The sequence below is a fragment of the Tupaia chinensis genome, unplaced genomic scaffold, assembly GCF_000334495.1.
Source record: "Tupaia chinensis unplaced genomic scaffold, TupChi_1.0 Scaffold139833_1, whole genome shotgun sequence".
In the NCBI taxonomy this organism is placed as follows: domain Eukaryota; kingdom Metazoa; phylum Chordata; class Mammalia; order Scandentia; family Tupaiidae; genus Tupaia; species Tupaia belangeri.
This window is the reverse complement of record NW_006199712.1, coordinates 2,542,843-2,560,950: the sequence shown is the minus strand read 5'-3', so window position 1 is coordinate 2,560,950 and position 18,108 is coordinate 2,542,843. Positions and strand designations below refer to the sequence as shown.

Genomic DNA, 18,108 nt, shown 5'->3' with positions numbered 1-18,108 from the left:
AGCGCACGTGCCCTATAGCAAAAACCTCTCCAAAAATAAATAAATAAATAAATAAAGTTAAATAAAAATAATTCTTAAAAAAAGGAAGCAGAATGCTTCTTAAAGTTCTGTATCTGTGTAATTTTTGGCTCCTTGGCTCCTTTCTTTTCTTTTATTTCTGGGAAAATTTTTAAAAAACTAACAGATCTTTGCTATCTTTTTTTTTTCCTTTTTTTTTTTTTGGAATGATTTTTTTGCTATAGGGCGCGTGCACTCGCCAGATAGACAGAGAGAGACATAGAGACAGAAAGCGAGAAATCACCCCCTGGGGGGATGGTCATGCCGCAATCCCCTCTCCTCCATTCTCCTCTCGGGAACTTGGGCACGCATGCACACGCGCCCAGCGTGAGTTTTAAGCCACTGGGTCCGGGACGCGAACCACGGTCGACTACATGGGAGTCCAGTGACATAGCCATTACGCTAACTGCTGGTTCCCTCTTTTTTTTCTCCTTAAGCAAAGGAATAGATCAGAAGTTTGAAGTGACTAATCACACTAAGAAGAGTATAGTTTTTTTGGGGGGGTTGGGGGGAGTCTCTCCTCTTGCTTACTAGCCCTCTGAGGGTAAAATAGGAAAATTATGATAGTTTTGGTTTTATTTGCACTCCTAAAGAGGAAACAAAAAACTCTAGCCAGAAGCTAGACACTGAAGCAAAAACTGGATTGTTTGTTGCATTAACTTTAATGAAAAAGAACTAAGCAAATGTAAATGCGTTGTCTATCAATATTCAAACATGGGGCCTTTGCTAAATGAACTGGATGAACTCTGTGCTAGGATTATTGTACAGGATTGCTCCTCATTTCAGGGGGATTCAATGGATTAAGTGTGAGAGGCACAGGATTTTCCTTTCTGTTTCTCAAGATTTAATATTTAATATCGATGTCTGTAGAAGTTGCAGGGAATGATAACAAAGCCAAACAATTATCATAGCAAACCTGTAGAGCTCCTTACAGGTTCCAAAGCACACTTTCAGGCAGTGTGTGTGAATGGAATTTGTTAGTGCTCTTTTCTCCCCACTCTTTCTAATTTGGAGTAAGTACATTTATATAATCATTTCAAGTTCAATGCTTTGGTTTTCTAATTATCAAGGAGAGGGCTAAATTTTGTGCTCCTGAAGAGAAAGATTTCTAGATCCTGAAGAGGGACTATTGAGAAACCAATAGATTATTCTTTTTTTTAAAGCTAAATGATTAATTATTAAGCTCTATATAGAAAACACTCTGTACACGTATTCTGACCTCTCCCCCACAAATTCATAAATGTTCCCAAGAAGGTACGGTCAGAGAATACATGCCGAGGGAGAAAAAGAAAAACAGAAGGAAACAACTGCTGGGAATGGATAAAACTATGAGGAGGACAGAGACCTCCCAGGTGTGCTACCAGATGGGCTGAGATTATGGTTTAGCTATAGAGAAAGGGCCTGGTCCATATAATTTTGTCCATACAGTAGATCCAAATTAACTGAGGAGGAAATGAATTGTTTGAGTCAGAAAAATACAATATTGTGGTGATCTAAAAATGTGTAAATATAAATTCCTTGACACTTGTCCCTTTAAAGATGAAGTCTAATTTACCCCCTATGACCTGTGGTCTGTACCTAGAGACTCATTAATAAAGAACAGAATGTGGTAGAAGTGATAGCGTGTCATATCCAAGATGAGGTCACGTAAAGGCACTGTGGTTTCTTGCTATGTCTCTTAGACCGTGTGCTCTGAGGGAAGTCAGCATCCATGTCGTGAAGACACTTTAGCAGCTCTGTGGAGAGATCCATGCAGTAAACAACGGACTATGCTTGACAATAGCCTCCAAGGAACTGAGGTCTCCGCCAACCAGGAAGTGAATCCTCCAGGCCCAGGGAAGCCTTCGGAGGACTAGCTAACATAATAACTATAACATTAAGAGAGACCGTTAGCCAGAAACACTCAGCTAAGTTGCTTTCAAATGCCTATCCTTAGAAACTGAGCCAATACATGCTTGTGGTTTTAAACCATCGAGTTTTGAGATAATGGTGCATACAATAATACAAAACTAATACAATTATATGCTGGAATCATAAGTTCCGGATGTGAAAGGCATTAGAATAGTAGTTGGAGTTAATAAAATGATAAAGCAAGGACCAGCAGATGGCATAATGGTTACATTGCTGGACTCCCATGTAGTTGACCACAGTTTGAGTCTCAAACGCAGTGGTTTCAAACTCATGCCAGGTACATGTGAGTGTGTGTCCAAAATCCTGAGAGGAGATTGGAGGAGAAGGGATTGTGGCATGGCTATCCCCCACAGCAGATAATTTCTTGCTTTCTGTCTCTCCGGTGAGTGCACATGCTCTATGGCAAACAAAAACAAAAACAAACAAACAAAAACAACAGATAAAGCATACATTTGCGTAGCTCCTTACAGTTTTTGAAGTATTTTCACAGAAGTCACATAGGCGTTCTGTACAAGACATGTGTGTTCCCTTAAAACCATATAAAAATTTCCTGGGTCCAATATGCCCATGTTACAGGTTAAAGATTGAGCACAAAGAAGAAAAATGATGGACCAACCTACAAATAGGAGAAAGTTCACATCGACTGCTTCACAGTATTCTTTTTTTTTTTTTTTGAGAGGTTTTTCCAGACAGACAGAGAGAGACAGAGAGACAGAAAGCGAGAAATCACCCCCCAGGGGGGATGGTCACACCGCAATCCCTTCTCCTCCATTCTCCTCATGGGATCTTGGGCACGCATGCACACGCGCCCGGCGTGAGTTTTAAGCCACCAGGTCTGGGACACGAACTGTGGTTGACTACATGGGAGTCCAGCGACATAGCCATTATGCTAACTGCTGGTCCTCTTCACAGTATTCTTAACTCATGCCTGATTGGTATCATAATTTAGCCAGTCTAATAACTCTTTAATATATATGAGCATACACACGCACATGCGCACACACATACACACACACACACACACACACACATTCTCTAATGGAAAATACACCTTGAAACAAGAGGATCTTGGCTCATGTCATCCCCTAATGAGAGCACCCAGAACCACCATCAACAGAGTAAAGATAAGAATCTCACATTTAGAGTTGTGCTTTCGTTATACAGTATTATGTTTGTATTAGACAATAACACACCACCAAAAGAGTTGTTCCCTACAAAACTACTTCAAAATCACTTTCAAAATACATAATGGCTGGCCTTGATAAAATACATATCATAATCTTACATATGGTAAGATTCATTCATTTCGTAGTAGGCAACAAAGGACTATGATCCTTGAGAAAAGGGAACTAATGAGGTGAGCCGTATATTTCCCTTGACTTTCTGCCTAGAACTCCTTTCCCAGTTGAAGTACAAAGAGGTAGGTCCAGCCAGAGAACAGTAGTCTCACTGAGCTGAGGAATCAGGTGGGAGTTGGGGTGTTGCTGAGGAGGCTGGGATCAGTAAGGCAGTATACAAAAAAAGGAGGACCTGGGCAGAGAGGGCATCAAGAAGTCTGTGTAAATTTTTTCTTCAGGTCCTTGGCTGAGAACTAATCTGTGTATGTACCGTAGCTGTTGGGAAATTGAGAAATAAATGGAGAGATTAGGATCACGTAGTGCCGGGGAACATTGGAGTTTTGGCTCAGCTAAAGTCGAAAGTCAGCTTTTTCATTGAGATTTCAGAATAAAGCATGCTTTATGAATTTATGAGTATGAACAATATTCTAGAATAATGATCACACCCCAAAACTAAGGAAAAAAATGAAAATATAATAGTCATAACAAGCATAAAATCAAGACTTATGATTTTTTAAATGTCTATTGATTAAAATTTAACATACTTTATAGATAATCCAACTCCATACAACATAATATTCACAATGTTGAGCATTTCATCAAAACTCCTAGTTACGAGAAAAAGCAGGAAAGTAGGAGCTATAGCCAAAAGAAAAGGTCATCTATAGAGGCAGATCTTAAAATGACTTAGATGGCAGAATTAACAGGCAAGGTTTTTAAACATCTACAGAAATGCTAGAGAATTTAAAGAAAAATATGGAGGCAATGAGTACACCAATGAAGATTTCAGAAATATAAACTAGAAAAAAAAAAAAAAGAGAGACATGAAAATTCTCAAACCCAGAAGTGTAATCTATGGACTAAAAACTTGACAACATTGACTTAAGATTGGATACTGCACAAGAAAATGGAGATGCACTTGAAACATCAATAAAAATGACCCTGACTTTTCACCAGAAAACACCAGAATGCAATTTGTCAAGTGCTGAAAGAAAGTATAACCATCAAACCAAAATTCTATATTCAGTGAAAAACTGAAATACATGCACTATCTGACAGAACTAGAGAGAGAAATAGAAAAATCCTAATTATAGTTAGAGGGTTAATCAGTAACCAATAAAATAAATAGACCAAAATAAATAAATAAATAAAATCAACTGACATAACTAACACTTACTGAGTGCTGTACCAACAGTATTTGGCAGTTGTTTGACATAGTACTGAGACAGTTTCTACCAGACACATTCTCCCAAGTACCCATGGAATATCACCAAGATAGATCAATTGGAACCTTAAACTAGGTTTCAATATATTTCAAACATCTGAAATGTTACAGATTAATATGAGGCTCAAACTCTTTATCTTAGTCCAAATGACTCCTTAGGTTGCTGGAAAAATCATGATATGTTTTCTATGATTTGCTTATGCAAAAATGTGTCATGACTTTTCAGACTACCCAATATATGGCAGATTAATTGTGTTAGAAGTCCCAAATTTTTATCCTTCCCCGAATCAATGACCTTTTCTATGTAACTGCAGGTTTTTTTTTTTTTTTTTTTAACAAAGAGTTGTATACGCACCTGTATTCTAGGTTGGCCTTGTAACTTTCTTTGGCCAACAGACAGTAATGGCAGTGCCAATATGTTAGTTCTGAGGCTATGCCTCAAGAATCCTTAAGTGTTTTTGCTTCTATCCTTGCCCATTGTTATTGTCAGGAGGAAGACACACCCACAGTAGCCCATTGGTTCCAAGATGAAGATGAGAAGGATATGGAGCACAACTGAGTCACCTGTGTCATCCTAAGTAAGGCTCTCCTAGTTCAACCAATAGCTGTCCAACCCCAGACATCTGAGCAAGCCCAGCTAAGATAAGAAAAGCTACATAACCAACCTGGAGCAGAGAGATGAACAAATTTAATTTAGAGCAGCTGATTTCCACAGACTTGGAGATATATAAGTGTTTATTATTTCATGCCGCTGAGGTTTCACATGTGTTTATTACACAGTGTTATGTAGCAGAAGATAGCTGAGGCGGTCTGGGTCCTGCCTCTATCTCTGACTGATTGGTATCTTGTAGTGCTCCCTACGGCTCACTCGAGAATTACTGGCATCTTTGCTATTTCTCCACAGGCTGGGCATGTTTCTGCCTCAGGGCCTTTGTCTTATCTGGAATGCTCTTTCCTTAGACATCTGCATGAATAAGAACTTTAGAATGGTTGGCAACTTAACTAATGCTGGCAGGAAGTAACAAGCAGAAATAGGAAGTTAGGGCCCCTTCTAATGGAAGGCAGGAGAGCCTTCTGCACCAAGAACGAAGAATGACATGTATCATAGCACGAAAACGATGTCTAGACAGGGGCCCAATAGAACTTGTTGGGTATGACCGAAGGGAAGGATTTCACATTGAGATAATCAAAATAGGAAGTGAGGTATATACTCTAGTCACTAGAAATAATATACTTCACATTTTATTTTTTTTGGAGAGATTTTCACTGTAGGGCGCGTGCGCTCGCCAGACAGACAGAGAGAGACATAGAGACAGAAAGCGAGAAATCACCCCCCAGGGGGGATGGTCACGCCGCAATCCCTTCTCCTTCATTCTCCTCTCAGGATCTTGGGCACGCACGCACACGCGCCCGGCGTGAGTTTTTTTTTAAGCCACCGAGTCTGGGACATGAACCGCGGTCGACTACGTGGGAGTCCAGCGACATAGCCATTACGCTAACTGTTGGTTCCCTATACTTCACATTTTTAATAGCATTGGGAAGTTAGACTGGCCAGAAATAATGGAGAAAGTGACTGTTCACACGTTGACTGACAGGTTACCTTACTGGAGGAATGGAGACCCTATTCACAGACTATACAATTGCCCATGGATGGTGTGGAACAACTTGATGGTGAGATTGAAACGGCTTTGGCTTATAGTCCTGGCTCTATACACAACTGGTTCGCTGTCTGGGGAAAGTTAGTTCTTTGAATTTAAATTTCACCATTTATAAAATGAGGTCATGAGTATCTTGACTGGTCAAAGTGAGGGTTAAAGGTGATTTTAATATTGTATTCAAAACATAAAAAGTGTTCATTAAATTGTAGTCACCATCTTCCTCCACTTCTTCTTCCTCATTATTCTGAAATGTCTGTGTGAGTGTAGCATGGAATTTACATTCTATGAGACCAACTCTAACTAGAGAAGAATGAGGGATGAAACAATATGGAAAATGTTGATAATTGTTCAATCAGGGGGATGGGTGTGTGGGACATATTATTCTGTGCTCCGTAAATATATTAGGACTCTTGGAAAATATTCACAATCAAAAAATGTTATTAAATGAGCCAGATGACACCACCATCTGCTAATTAATCTCTTTTCCTCCTGAGCCTACTTATATTTCCAACCCCTACAACTCTGAATGACCCTAGGTAAGAAGTATCAATTGTGCAGAAGAATAAATAGTTTTATTCTTCACTAGTGGCCTTTGCCAGGTTTCAAAGCCATTCCAGGTTGTGGTTTTCTGGTAGCTGGCAAACAAGTCTCTGTTCACCTTACTCACATCCTTTGTATTTTGACAGATACTTTGCTGTGTCCTTTCTTAGCTATAGTCTTTCTGATAGAGAAATCCCAATCCTTTTAATTCCCGTTGCTCTGGCAGCAGCTCCCTCTGCTCAGTTATTAAAGTTGCCCTTCTCTGGACCTTTCTCAGCTCTGCTCTGTCTTTCTTGAGCTGCAGTGACCAGAACTGATCTACCCAGGTTACACGCAAGCATAAAAGACAACCAAATGGAATTTCAATGAAGAGGCTATTGGAAACAAAAGAAAACTGGCATTTAACATGAAGAGAAATCATAATAGTAAAAGATATAATTGTGTTAGAAAAAAATGAAAAGTAGCCTCATGGTAATGATTGGCAGGATGAAGTTGGGAGAAAAACTTTTCTTTCTTAAATCAGGGTTTTGCTCTGTCACAATCCTGCTCAGACTCCTCAAAACCTGGTGTCCCAGGCCCACACCAGCACTTCTGGCTCTTTGGACAGAGTCTTGCTGTGCTGACCAGGTCAGGAGCTTGCCATGTTCCGGCCTCAGCCTTCCCGTGGCTGGGATTACAGGCATGTACCACTGTGCTGGGCTTTGAGTCAGGTTAGAATCGAACCTGGGTTTCCCATGTGACCTCAGCCTGTGGGGCAGCAGTGTGTTAACATCCCTGTCACCATGGCTGGGCCTAAACGACAAAATTTTATTTTATTGCATCCAAGTTCCAAACTGCTGAAGGGGCCCATTACACTAGAATAAAATCATACTCAGCAACATGGCCAACGCTCTGCCTCTGTAAATCTCCCCAGTTCACGTCCATCAGCTCCCGCCATGCTTCCTTGGCTCCAGCCATGCCTGTCTTCCTGACTCTCTTGGGGTATATCACAACCCGTTGTGACTCCAAGGCTTTCATCCTTGCTGTATCCTCCACCTGGACCATTCCCCCTTGATCTTACCTGGCTTGCTTCTTCATGTCCCTTTGCTGGCCAGTAGCTTCCCTGCCACTGGTCTCCTTTACGTGCTTTATTATAATTTCTCTCTGAATTTACCGTGCTTAGTTGTTTACCATCTTATCAGTGTCTCCCATTAGAGTGTAAGCTCTGCGAGGGTGAAGACTGAAGGTGACTGCTGAATCTTCCGCACATTTAGCTCAGTGCCTGTATGGGTAGGTGCTAATAATTGTGTGGACGATTGAAGACATCCATGTATTCCAGTAAAGAGAAGAAGTTTGGGAACCAAATTGTTTGAGTTCCAATTCCACTTCCTTCGATATGCTCATGAGAGAGTTAATTGTATTTGCTGAATATAATTGCCTTACTTGTACGAGTAGAATTTAACAGTACCTACCCAGGGTTATATAGGGAGTTAAGTGAAATAACACATATAAAATACTTAGAACAATACTAATATTGTTCTTAACATGGTTCAAAACAGTAATAGTAAGTGCTCAACAAATATTAGGATTATTAAGATGAAATGGCAAAAAGGGAAAAAGAAGTAATACTGAAACTTTTTTTTTTCAATTGCCATTAGGTGCACATGCTCTCTAGAGACAGAAAGACAGAGGGAGGGAGGGAGAAAGCACTCTCCCATGGGGTGTGATCATGCTGCAATCCCCCCTCTTCCCCTTCTCCATCCTTCAGAATGTTGGGATGCACACACATGCACCTGGTGTGTTTTTCAAGCCACTTGGGTGGAACTTGAACTGCTTGGTCAGCCATGTGGAACCTGGCTCCTCCAGTCGCTAGTCAAGGAGGCAGTCCCAAACGTTCCCCTCCTTTTTTTTGAAAGAGAGATTTTTGCTATAGGGTGTGTGTACTCTCTGGAGAGACAGAGAGAGAAAGGGAGACAGAAAGTGAGAAATCACGCCCCTCTACCCCCCCCAGGAGGGATGGCCATGCCACAATCCTTTTTCCTCTATTCTCCTCTTGGGATTTTGGGCATGCACATACACATGCCCAGTGTGAGTTTTAAGCTGTTAGGTCCAGACCTTGAACTGTGGTCTACTGAATGGGAGCCCAGCAACCATTATGCCATCTGCTGGTCTCCAAAGGTCCTTTCTGAGAAGCAGGAATTTTCTATTAAAAGATTGACGGTGATATTCCAGAGAGTCTCCCATACTCAGAAAAGGTATGCATTCAAGGATAAGAAAACAATTACACAGAAAACTTCCTAATTGAGGGGAAGGGTCTCTTTCTCTCTCTCTCTCTCTCTCTCTCTCTCTCTGTGCTTTTCTTTCTTTCTTTCTTTCTTTCTTTCTTTCTTTCTTTCTTTCTTTCTTTCTTCCTTCCTTCCTTCCTTCCTTCCTTCCTTCCTTCCTTTCTTTTTTTTTTTTCATGGTTAAAAGACATAAGATTCACAACTGCAATACGTTCCATTTCTCAAAGTAGCATGTTTGCACAGAGCATGTGTTTAAAGTTTAACGCCTGCATATGGAGCTTGCTCTCCAACGTGTCTGTACCTGGCACAAATAAGAGCGTAACGCCGTTTGTGTTCTCCAGGTGTTACAAGGAAAAAGGAAAATCGTGACATAACTAGTTAGTTACATCTACACATTCATAGTTCCAAAGATTATTTTATATTCCACAAACAGAGAAGCAGGAAATTCCTTAAAAACCATGTCCCTGTAATAATGTTTCATTTTGATTTTGAGAGTCTGTCTGATCCATAGTGACTATAATTACCTAAAAAACTTTTAGCTGTTGGTAAGATAGGATTTTTTTTTTTTTAAGGTTGACTGGTGTGCAAAGTTTATCCTTTTTGTTAATAGAAACCCAGTTTAATAAATTCAAATCAAGTGAAACTTGCAAAATTCTCCTAAGAGTTAGGGCTTGCTCTGAAGTTCAATGGAGTAACAGATGCTCGTAATGAAGGTGTTGCCACATGAAGTGAGGGTAGAGAGAGTCTTGACTGTTGGTTTGGAAAGTACCAGAAAAAACCGTCTGGGTCAACTGGCAGTTACACAGACACGATGGCTCGTTACTTCCGGTGTGAGCCCACTGCTTCCTGTACTTGACACTGAAGAATTATCCCAGTGGGTGGAGAAGACGTCTTTCTGAAATGAACTACTCTGGGTTTTGGACGTGAGTGTGAATAACACATCAGTTCAGTAGGAACCATGTAAATTATAGTGCTAGTTACTGAATATTAGTACAGCAATGAGATCTGAACAGATCTTCATGTATTCACTACAGAAGACCCCAAATGAGAAATTGCTTTTAACACAGAGTGACCTGTGAGGTTTGGTGCCAGTTGAGAAGGTATGACTTTTCCCTTTAATGATAAAATTTAGGATATTTCTATCCCCGCCCCCCGGCTTTGGTTAACAGCAAGCTTACTGTGGTTTTACTACCACAAGTAGGTAAGTCCTTATGTTCTATTTATTTGTGATTTTTCTTACCTCTCTTGCTTGGACTTCCTGCTTTTACTTATATCTGTTACTAGATTCTAGATTTTAAAATTCTTTTTTTTCCCTTTTTTTGGAGAGTTTTTTTCTTATTGGGTGCATGTGCTTGCCAGAAAGACAGAGAGAGACAGAGAGATAGAAGGTGAGAAATCAACCCCCAGAGGGGTTGGCCACACCACAATCCCTTCTCCTCCATTCTCCCCTTGGGATCTTGGGCACGCATGCAACCAGGTTCAGGACTTGAACCGCGGTCGACTACATGGGAGTCCAGCAACATAGCCATTACGCTAACTGCTGGTCCCTAGATTTTAAAGTTCTTGAAAATATCGCATTATGATTTTATTAACTGTAGTAATTAAAGCGCTTCAGATATTGTATAAAATGGGATGGCTTTATGTTAATTAAGTTGGGTAATTTTCATCAACCTAATTTCCCTAGATTGTCATAAGAGCCCGGAGAGGTGGACACTCTTATTCACATTGTACAGACAGGGAAACAGAATCAGACATGTAAAAACCTTGCCCAAGATCCAAACCTCACAGAGCTTTTACTGCTCTATGCTGTGCCATTCTTTTACTGCCATTGTAGCTTAAGGTAAGAGTTATTACTGAATGACAATGGTGAGCTTTGTTGGAAACCACCACCTGAAGTAACTAAGGTAAAGTGCATTTAAACTGTAAAAGGAGTTAAGATGGGATTTTCTGTTTTACCAATAATTACATGTGACTGTAAATTATTAGACAGAGGACTGTAGTGATTTCTCTTTGATGAATTGTCTTATTCTAACTTTTTATCCTGTTAAAGAAAAAGGTGTAAGAGAAAGACAAAATTTAGATAAAAGTTTTGCTTGAAGGTAGGAGGATGGATTATTTGACCTATGCAAGATGAAACTGCTTTTTAAAAATCAGCCACCGCAGACATTACTGACTCCTCATGGGTGCCGGCCAGCGTAAGGAGATGGGCTTCGATCTCTTTCTAAGGTCACAGATTTGCCCTAATCTCAGCGCCTCAGACGCCCCTGCTGTGCTCAATCCTGTGGTTAAGGTGGTTAAGGATGTTTCCTGACTAGTAAAATCTGTGAAAGCAGCACAGCCTGGGCTTGGAACAGATGTGACCAAACAATTCAAAGTACACGAGAGCCAGGATCGTCACCAACTTAATTTCCCAGGTTTTTCTGCAGCGGACCGGCCTCGTCCTTCTTTTTATCTGTGGAACCAGGAAAGCAGCATCTTGCCCGAGTATGCTAAACAGCTGTGCCTCATCGATGGCATAATAGGAAAAGAACCCTCATAAACTAAGAGAAAGATCCTCTTCAATTCCAAATATGCGCATAACACAACCCATTCAGCAACATCGCTTATTTATAGTCTTAGCCTATTGTGTCTGCCTAGTGAAAGGTCTAAAATTTCCACACATTTGTTTGAAGTTAAAAATGGTTAACGTGAAATTGCCAATGACATATTCTACTTGATGTCAGGTTCCAGTTTAGAATTTGGAGAATACATTTCCCGTACTTGAGGAACAACACAATGTTCTGAACAATTTTCCCGAAAGATGTTGACTCTGTAGCTAATTGTTGCTTCTTAAGATAAGAATAAATCACCCAGACAGTTTCACTGTCATTGGCCTGTTTTGTACACTTTGACCTTATTAATAAGAACAATGCAAGAGAAACAAGTCTATTTGTTGTGTTGTATGACAGTCATTGGATACGCTTTGAGTAAATTTCACCGAGATCACAAAGTTAGCAAGTTGCTGGGCAGGAATTGGAACCATGGGGTCCTGGCACCAAATGCCATGGTCTTGCCTCTATATTGAAATTTCTAGGCCTCCTGCTACCATAAAGGGGCTGTGAGTACACATTAGTTGTAAGCTGAAAGTTATCAACATCCTGAATTCCTATCTTATGGTCATCTATTTTTTTTTTTTTCTAATTCAGCAGAGGTAGCCTCATTTAGCATGAACTCCCTGGCCCCATGCTGGAAAAGCATGGAACATTCAATGGAACATTCAACGGAACAGAAGCTCTCCTATCTCTGTATCCTACGCACTGGCTTCTTTGACTTGCCTGGTGTGAAGAGGGTTCCTCCTTCAGATTTTCTTCCAGGTCCACACCAACTCTGTTGAAGAAAACAAAAATCTGGTAAACACCCTGCTGCAGAAGAGACAAGATGGTCTTGTGTGTCAGATAAGCTGATCCAAACCTGATGTGAATCTGTGCAAAGTTGTGGCAGAAAGCCATGAGGACTTGTTCAGCTGGAGAGACTAAACATCAACAGCTCTTTGATCCTGTCTTTTCCGCCAAGAGCAGGGGCTCTGAGACTTGGGATAGGAACTACCAGGGAACAGATCTCTGTAGCACTGATTCTGGAAGAAAGGCAACCTGGTGCTCTTGCACGACCCACTGACCAAACTGCCCTGGGAATGGCTCCAGCGTGGAGCGGGCTCCCCAAGGCAGAGAAAACTGAACCTCTGTCCAGATACTCACTGATGCCAGAGGGCATCTAGGATGTGGAGCCTGAGCTGATGTGACTTGAAGGTGCTCTTTAAGCAAATAATTTAAAGACACAAATACACAATTGGGAATGAAAGTGACTTTTAGAAGGAGAAAATAAATGACAAAAACATGCATACTTAAAAAAAGTTTTATTTATTTTTTATTCACGAAAAAGAGTGCGTGCATGCACGAAAGAAAGAGAGAGAGAAGCATCCTCATCAGGGTTGGGTCCCACCATGACCCCCTTCCCCCAGTACTCCAGGTCATCAGGATCTTGGGTGTGGACACATGTGTGCATGTGACTGGCATGTTTCAGGGTGACTGAGCTCAGGGTCCACACCTCTGTTGGTCATGTGGCTTCCAGTACTGCAGTCTAGAAAGCTATGACTGCACCACAGGCTGGTCAAAATCCAATATATATATTTTTTTGGTGGGGGGAGAGGTTTTCGCTATAGGGCGCGTGTGCTCGCCAGACAGACAGAGACAGAGAGACAGAAAGTGAGAATTCTTTGTTCCAGAGGGGTGGCCACACCACAATCCCTTCTCCTCTGTTCTCCTCTCGGGATCTTGGGCATGCACGCACACGCACCCGGCATGAGTTTTAAGCCACCTGGTCCGGGACGCGAACCGCGGTCGACTACGTGGGAGTCCAGAGACATAGCCATTATGCTAATTGCTGGTCCCAAAAATCCAATATTTTTGAAAGCTGGCATATAGAATAAACATCTCAAAATTGAGAAAAAAAACACCATAATGTTTTCATTAATGGCCTGCTACACCTTTAAAGTAACATTTTCTCCTGTAATTTTTGTCTGCATACGTTGATGCTGTCTTTATAGGAGAATGATTTTGTAGGAGAGAGAACAGAGAGATAAGGCAGTCTTCCTCTAGCAAGACTGATCACAGTTATTGATAGCTGGGAGGAGTAAAGCATGATTCCTTACACACAGCCCTGCTAGCAGTGCATAGTACTGCTATGGGGGAATGCCCGGCAAATGCCAGATCCCTGATACATTTCATTTCACGCGATTCTCATAAACAATTCACGGTGTGCTTATCAGTGTACATGCTTCCTCACTGAATACGTTCTTCAATTTCCATTTTGACAGGGCATCGATGAAAACCAAATTGTACACATCTTCTGATTGAGAGAATTTTCCACAGACTCGCTTTGGGCTCAATGCATTTCAAACCTTGTTCTTCCTCCACAACTCCCAGACTTCGGAAGCCAGCTTCCATAGGAGACGTTTGCATTTAATTTTGCCTGTGGATGGTTCCAGGAAGCCTCTGCTACCCCAGGATGGTCAGGGGTGACGTTTCCACACACAGAAGTGGCTGCAGCTCCCCCCAGTATCTGACTCAGTCCGCATGAAATGCATTGCCAGTGCAGCTTCCAGCACCTGTTGCAGCCCCCAAAATGCCCACAGCCACCCCAGTGCCATGGGCCGGGGGAAGTACGAGAAAGGGAAGCTTAGCAGAAAGAGACAGTGATTGAACTCAGTTGTGTTTCAAATAAATTCCTTGTGCAAATCTTAGAAAAACACGGGACCATGGGAACTCAGTGCTGGGGCTCTTCCCAGTGCCTTGGAAGGACCAGAGCAAGTGAGGGGCCCAGAAGCTTGAACTTCCTCTGCCTGGAGAGTGCATCTCTGCTTGTGTCTTGGGGGGGGGGGGCGGCAAGAAGGAGGTGGGGGGAAGGGAGGTTGGCTCAAGCTCTCGGCCAGAGTTCTTCCGGTGAAAGGCACATTTGCAAGACCCTCAGCTCCAGCCTTAGCTGAGGCTCTAGCCTCATAAACACTCTAATCATTTTCCAGTCCTGTCCACTGGGTCGGGGAGGGAAGGCTAAAGCCACTCATCAGGCATACGTGCTAGTTTGCAAAAGAACGGTGACAGTGAAGAAGCACTGGTTTACAATACCCTGGCCGTTCAAAACTTAGGGTCCTCTATACCCTAACAGCCCTCTCTGAGGGGGTGGCATGAGTAACTTTACTGCATGCTAAACTTTTGGCTTCTGGGTAACTGGGAAGGGCCTCTGGAGGGGTCCTCCATTTGATTCTCAGAGAACAAACAATTCCATCTAGTTCATGTGAGATGGAGGAGGGGTAAGAAGGGAAAAGGGAGGAGAGAAAGAAAAGTGAGCCAGGGAAGATGAAGAAGGAAAGAGAGCAGAGTGAGAAGAGAAAGGAGGGTGGTAGGAAAGAGGAGGGGACAGAGGGGAAGGGGAGGAGATATAGGGAGAGAAAAGAGGGGAAGGAGGGTTAAGGTAAGGCCTCCCCAAGTGGGTCGAGTCCAGGCAATGACCTTGGCGTGTAAGTCTATCAATGGAGCCCATGTGTGGAGTCCTCTCCACCCCAACTCATGAGATTTGGCTGTCTTTTTGTCTGTTAGGGGTTCTGGGCTTTCTGGTGGATGCTGGGAACCCCTCATAAGATTTATCACTGGATAAGCCCAGGTCAACCTTATCCCCCAAAAGCTACTGGGCACCGGGATAGGCTGTGAATTTAACCAACAGTCATGAAGCTCCTACTTCTCTGTTTCTAGTCTATGGCCTTTTTCTAGTTCTCTGCCTAGAAAACTGGAGAGACCCAGGACCCAATTTCATAAGAAACCCAACCTTTATGGTTTGAGGTAGTTCTGAGATTTTGCACTAAGTTTTAACTTTCTTCCCAGCACCAAAACAGACATTTCTAGTGTTTATATCCTGGCAGCCGAGTGGAACTGAGGAAGGAGGGCAGAGGACGAAGCTCTCCAGTGTGATGTGGGACTCGTGAAAAGCATTTTAGAGGTCCAACTGGGAAGGAGAGCGCCCCTCACTCCATCCAAGGCAGGCCGCTCCTGGGGCCAGACCCACTCCTGGGGCTTGGTCTAGAGTAGATGGAAAATCTTAGGTGGCTTGAGGAAGAAGAGCCACCATGAAAGTCACTTCCTCCAGGGGCAAATGCTGAATGACATAGGTATGGTCCTGGCCCTCACAGCTTGGGAGGTCTAATGAGCACGGAAGAAGGAAATTCTCACAGCTTAAGTGCTACAAAGGTAAGGCACGTAAGCATGAGGCCTTCTTTCACTTGTGATTTTCGCCACTTTTGTTCAGAATCTCACTTGGCTCCCTGCCTCCTTCAACAGAGTGTGGTGGAATACTCTGATCTTAACTGGAGGTCTTGGCATCTCCACTGGCCCTGGAACGCCTAACATTTACTGCATTATAACGCTTCTTGAGAGGTGTAGGGACCTCTTTATGACCACATTAAACGGTCCTTGGTTACGATCACTGTTATTTTTATTTTTTCTAAATTCTTAAATCTGCCATTTAGAATGCCTTGATTTTCTGGCAGTGACAAAACAGAGTGTGGGACTAATAACCTGATAGTCAAATTTAATACACTTGTTTCCTCAGATTTATAATAGATATATAAATATATAATTATAATACATTATATAGCTATAATATATATTCTATAATTATAATTTATAATATAAATATAAGGGGTCTTTAAAAGTTTATAGAAAATGTGTATTATGAAAAAAACTGCATGGATTTTAATTTTTTTGCACCCATATAAACTTGTACCTTAATTCCACTTCTCATAAACTTTTTGAAGTCCTCTCGTATCTATATTATTTTGTTCTATAATGTATATTTCATTATTTTGCTGTGCCATGTATACATATAGACACATGTATACATTTATATATGCATACAAATGTATACACATGTATGCATTTATACACATTCATACAAATGTATGCATACATATATATGCGGCGTAGAAAAATATTAAAATATACAATGAATAACAAAACAAGGAAATATAAATAGCGTAGAAGGCTGTACAATAACACAGAGTTGTTCTTTGCCTCACCCCTGCACGCCCTCAGACCAGCTCCCATTGTCCCTGAGGGGAACTGTCTGTCCTCTCTTGATTGTGAGAGATAAACTGATATTGACAGGTATGGCATATTCACACGATGTCCCCAGGGCTGTGCCAGCGTGCTGGCTGCCTCTGTATCTCTTACTCTCCTGTTCGATAAAGCAAGTGCGAGTAAAAGTGACATTACTGTAGGCTAACCTTGCATTCACTCACTTTTGTGCATAAAAGATCATTCCAACACCCTGGGCTTTGGAGAGATTATTAGAAAGAAGACATGATGCCAGCTCAGTTTATTGTAACTGTAGCACACCACATGTGTACTGGAGCAGCTCTCCAGGTGACATCGCATGTACACAGGATAAAGTCCGGCCTTGTTGGGTGATAACCAAGGCTCTGTAACACCTACTCTTTCTGCTCATCTGATCCCAGCAGAGTCTCCGAAGCCTGGTAACTAGACTTGTACTTGTTTCCAAGACCTAATACCCCGATTGTCCTCTAGTTTTGGCCATGCCCTGACCTGCCAGTGCTCCTCCCTCCCCTCCAATCTCCAGGCTGGTGGTTTGGGCCATGCTGGCCACCATAGGCACCTGCGATACTCTATCCCCTTTCCTAAACTTCCGAGCACTGCTCGCCCTTTCTGATCACCACCTTAGCCCTCTACCATGTTGCTCTTCCTAGGTCTAAGAGTCCCTCTCACTTAGTGTTGTTACTGACTTGGACTGAAGTACCTATGCTCCTCCAACCAGACAGAGCCCTTCTGTGGCTTCCTGCTGTCTGTGGCACTCCTGGGCCACCTTTGTTCATCTGTCTGGTTATACCTAGCCATGCTGGCCAAACCAGTGCTCTATATTATATGCCAGCCCTCGCTAGAGTCTGAGGATGTCAAGACTACTCCGTGGTTGTTGAAGGATCACAAATCCCAGAGAGTAATAGGGTGGTATGGAGTCAGACTGCATAGGCTGAGACACGTGACTCTGCCTCTCACTTGCTGTGTGACCTGTACCCTTTATATGTCCTGGTCTCAGTTTTCTCGCCAGTACAATGGGTCCAATAATACCTCTTTTGCAAGGTCATGGTGATGATTAAATGAGAAAATGTTCGTTAAGTGTTTAGCTTAGGACTTGGTACACAGTAAACTCTTGAGAAATTTTAGCAGCTAATGTCAATATTATTGTTACTAATATTGGTACTTTTTATTGGTAGGACCAGGACTTAGTCATGCCATGCTCACTCACCTGACCGACTGTAGTTTGATTCCCATACCCGGTGACTTACTTTCTCACTTTCCTTCTCTCTCTCTCTTTGTCTGTCTCTCTCTGGTGAATTGAAAAATAATAATAGTAATAATAATAAATTAAATTAAATAATTCTTAAAACAAAATGTACAAAGTCCAAGCAAATGTCTTAAAAATATAGACAAAGAACCAGTAAAGAATTAAAAAGCAACTAAAAACGCTGGTTAAAATTTTATATGATGTTTTGCATTCTTTTTTTTTTTTTTTTT

The 18,108-nt window shown here is 41.9% G+C and overlaps 1 protein-coding gene across 3 annotated transcripts in view; it reads right to left on the bottom strand.

Annotated features, from left to right (window-relative positions):
- SLC9A9 (solute carrier family 9 member A9) overlaps positions 1-18,108 on the bottom strand; it is a 720,836-nt gene that overhangs the window by 132,273 nt on the left and 570,455 nt on the right. For all 3 annotated transcript variants that reach the window (XM_027765886.1, XM_014593185.2, XM_006162296.3), the window contains exon 13: positions 12,307-12,358. In XM_027765886.1, coding sequence (XP_027621687.1) covers positions 12,307-12,358 — 52 coding nt within the window. The remainder of the gene's footprint in view (positions 1-12,306; positions 12,359-18,108) is intronic.